General features: G+C 33.3%; 1 protein-coding gene across 1 annotated transcript; it reads left to right on the top strand.

The window, feature by feature from the left end:
- LOC123566280 (cyclic GMP-AMP synthase-like) lies at window positions 1–3,808 on the top strand. The gene is made up of 2 exons (XM_045360229.2): window positions 1–226; window positions 1,678–3,808. The coding sequence occupies exon 2, from the start codon at window positions 1,691–1,693 to the stop codon at window positions 3,143–3,145; it is 1,455 nt and encodes a 484-aa protein (XP_045216164.2). The 5' UTR covers window positions 1–226; window positions 1,678–1,690; the 3' UTR covers window positions 3,146–3,808.
- The last annotated feature ends 249 nt before the right edge of the window (window positions 3,809–4,057 follow it).

The raw sequence follows: 4,057 nt of genomic DNA, 5'->3' as shown, positions 1-4,057 counted from the left end.
ATAGGGAAATTAGAGAAAATCAGAAAATGATTGTCACAAAAAATAAATGAACCGGAGAAAAATGTCTATTTATAGAAATTTGTACGATCGATGCCCCTCCTATATATAAAATATACACGAGGTTGGGATACCAGGATAGTTGGGATTTTCCATTTATTTTTAAGTCAAAGTAACTGCTGTACGTGATAAGGAAAATATGGTCGACAGGATTCGGCCTGGTGTGGAGGTAGGTACTTTAATGTGCGTTTAATGTTAACTTAGACAAATGTTATATCAAAGAAGTTTATTTTTATAGCTCTTTGGTTATATTTAAGGCATTTGAGCAGATATTATCTATTTCAAATTATGTGAAACAAAACTGTTAAACAATTGTTTCTGGCACGTTATCATTACAATTTATCTGTACCTTAACGTCGGTAACTGTTGAATTGAATATTACTTTAACGTCGGTAATTATTGAATTGAATATTACTTTAACGTCGGTAATTATTGAATTGAATATTACTTTAAAGTCGGTAACTGTTGTATATGTTTAGTTGAAGGTATTAATAAAGTTTACAATCTGATATGAAATTCGGACATGTCAAATGTGAGGTCAACAAAAATATTAATACGCGGTGGATATTTGTTTGTTCTATCGAGTGAACACGAACGGATGGCGTTATGTGTGAAAAATATGACTTTTGGATGCAATCCTGCAATGGGTCTTTTCAGAAATGCCAGTCCTTAAAGATTCGATTATCTCCTTTAAAGACATGAAAAACCTTAAGGGTTGTATGGGGCCAGAAACTGGAAAACTCTACTTATATTAATTAATTAATATATGTCAACTTCTCTGAAAAACCTTATATTCCCAAGTGTTTTTTAATGCAAAAGACATGAATTGTATACTGATTGTACATGTATATATTTAAAAGGATAATTAAGGTTCCCTATACTAATAAACAAAATGAAAAGGGATAATTTATGTATCTATTCCTACTGTGTATCTTTTCAAGTTTTGGGCGTCTGTAATAACTACATATATTTAGAACACTATGATCTCCTGAGTTAGGGGCGTTGAGATTTTTGGAAGACATGTGCTTTTATTAAAGCATTCATTTACATAGTAATTGTTAATTCTCACCAAGAAAATGTTTTCAGTAAATAAATCTGAAAATATGAGAACAAAATACATCTGCAAACGTAGAAAATTCTATTCGTTTGATGTAGTTAGGAATTACAGAATACAAAATAAATAAAATTTAGCTTTTAAGTGAGTTTTCGGCAACACTGATAAAAAGCAAATTATAGAAAACCAGTGTTTTCTGTTAACATGGTGATGTGTAGAAACATCACACAGTCTCCAACTTGTGTTTAGTAATTGTTGATATTTTGTAGACGTCTCTAAAAAATTTTTTATATTGCTATAATGATTTACATTAGAATGAATATACCGTAAAGAAATCAAGGTTCATGATCGGATTGCAAACAGCCGTTGCAAAACTGTTTTTAAAATGCTTTTCCATGATCAAATGAAAATATCGAATGTATAACTCGCGTACGTGACGGTCTTATCTGTTTTAAATTAGTAAACCTTGCTGTGTCAAATAAATCATTTACAGTAGTGGCCAGTGAAGATGTTTTATATTTAAATCATATAGATAATGCATATAATAAAAAAAGCATTAATTTCAGATTCGCTTTTGAAATGACATGGATATTTTGCTGTTGTATTAAAAAAGCAAACGAAGAGATAATAGACCAAAATGAAGTGGTTATCCTCAGTGACGTATTCGAAGGTTCCAACCAAACCAACACTACCCAACAAGCTGAAAATGCTACAGATGATAAGCTTGCTGGAGAAACTGTTGTTATTGAGCAGAATGAGCAGTTGAAGGATTTTCTGAATAATTTATTTGCTGATATCAAGCTTAAAATACAGGAAGAAGAACTTAACGATATTACATTATCTGTGGAGAAAACTGTTTTACATTTACTTGAAAAGCTCAAAAGAGTTCAACCCGTCTTAAAATCTAGTGAAATTGTGCGTACCGGAAGTTGTTATGATGGAACGAAAATTCTGAAACCAGACGAATTTGATTTTCTAGCGGTTATAGACTGCTTTTCAATAGCTGATGCGGTAACTACAGAAAAATGTGCAACCGAAGGCTTTGCTCATGCAAGATGCATAGAAAAACGAGCAAGTTGGTCACCTTTTATTGAACAAGGTAGCGACTTTTCAGTGGTGGCATGCAGGAAATCTAAATCATTGCGAGAAATATTCAGAGAACATTTTCATTCAGTCATTCTAGCTGAAATATCTAAGACATTTACTCTAACAATGCACACAGGATCACTTATTCTACGCGGATATTCTGTACCAATAAATGGACCCCAATGCAGCATCCAAGTCTTATGGCAGTCAAACAGCAGAAGCTCGGAACCTCTTGAAATAGATGTGGATTTAAGTCCTGCTATCAAATGTAGTTGTATTACCGCTATTTTAAACAGCTCTGATGTGATAAATGAGGAAGTATTTAATGATATTGTACAACTGAACCAGTTCTTTTATCTTATACCGCGACCACATCCAGTTTGTAATACATGTCTCAAAATGGTATTTCCTCAATCAGATCAACATTTGGTAAAGAGCTTGAATGCATCACATAAAAAAGCTTTCATGATACTTAAATATCTCTCCCGCGAAATGTTGAAACACAACTTCCGTCTAAAGAAGATATTCAATTCATTCGCATTGAAGATGGCAATTTTTCATCATAGTTTTAACTGTAATGAAATATACGACAGTGTAGGTGAGTGTTTATTGTCAATAGCAAGTTATGTGCAGGAACAGTTGGCTAGAGATCCACCTACGATGCGTAGTATATTTACCGTAAGCCGAAACGTCTGGAAGAACGTAGACTTAACAAAGCACGAATTGTCTGTCGCACGTGACATACTGAAAAGTGTGATTAATGTTTTTGAAAATATAAAGCGTGGGCAATTTGGAACATCTGATTTTAATAGACTTAAAGAGGAGCTACTAAACGCTTGTTCTTATTCTATATCCTTAGGGACAAATCATTTAGCTAAAAAAGTCAATATTAAACGTGGCGCAAAAATGTCTGACGAGAGAAGTTTATTTAGCGATCAAACAATGTAATATCTAAACAGAGTTTAGTCACATTTTTGTGATACTCCCTACAATTATATTTAATTATATACATACATTTTGTTGTTAAGCATAGTGTGTTTAAAGTCGTACATATACGCATATGTACATGAGGTTTTCAAGCACAACGTGTTTAAATCCTATCAGGTTGACTCAGTAGATAAAGTACAAGACGCTGGACCGAGAGGTCGTGAGTTAGGTCCGCTGGTGAGGCGAATATTATCTATCAATGTGTGATTGTAGAGAATATGTCTGAAGTCATTTGTCGTCAGTGTCTTAGCACTGGTACAGAATACAGGAATTCTGTACAGGAACACTGGTAAAGTAATGGACGGAACAGTACTTCCGAAAACAGCTGGTGAACCAATATTCTAACGAAACAAACAATCAGATAAGGAGTTAAACATCAAAACAAAGTGTTCCATCTCTTTCTTCTGTTAACACGATAAATACAAGTTCTGACAGATATAATACTAGATTTGATATTTAAGAAACGTTTTGTGACATTTTTTACCATTCGTTATATTATATATTTATTTCCGGAACAAAATGACCCATTTCAGAGAGCTAGATCTCTATCAGATGGATGTTTTATAGTAATTGGTTTGTGTAATTACCTCCCTTTAACGCGAAAATAAAATGGTTTCAAACTTATGTTCTTGAATTTTTAGTACCAGCATCTTACAGGCTATGTTATAAGAAAGTTCGTCAATTATTGTCCCGATGAACAACAAATTTACGACTTCACCTGGATCGATTTAATACGTCTCGGTTCCGATATAAATAAACAAAATATAGCAGAAACACAATGAATTCTTAAATATATTTCATAGTAAGCCATAAACAAGAGGGTCATGATGACCCCGGACCGCTCACCTCGGTTATATAAGCTACATGTTTCAA

The sequence above is a fragment of the Mercenaria mercenaria genome, chromosome 8, assembly GCF_021730395.1.
Source record: "Mercenaria mercenaria strain notata chromosome 8, MADL_Memer_1, whole genome shotgun sequence".
NCBI lineage: Eukaryota > Metazoa > Mollusca > Bivalvia > Venerida > Veneridae > Mercenaria > Mercenaria mercenaria.
The sequence above is the reverse complement of the archived record's forward strand: the minus strand, read 5'-3'. Positions and strand labels throughout refer to the sequence as shown.

Coding starts and splice junctions, on each gene's coding strand:
- LOC123566280 (XM_045360229.2), top strand. CDS start 1,691: ATGACATGGATATTTTGCTGTTGTATTAAAAAAGCAAACGAAGAGATA.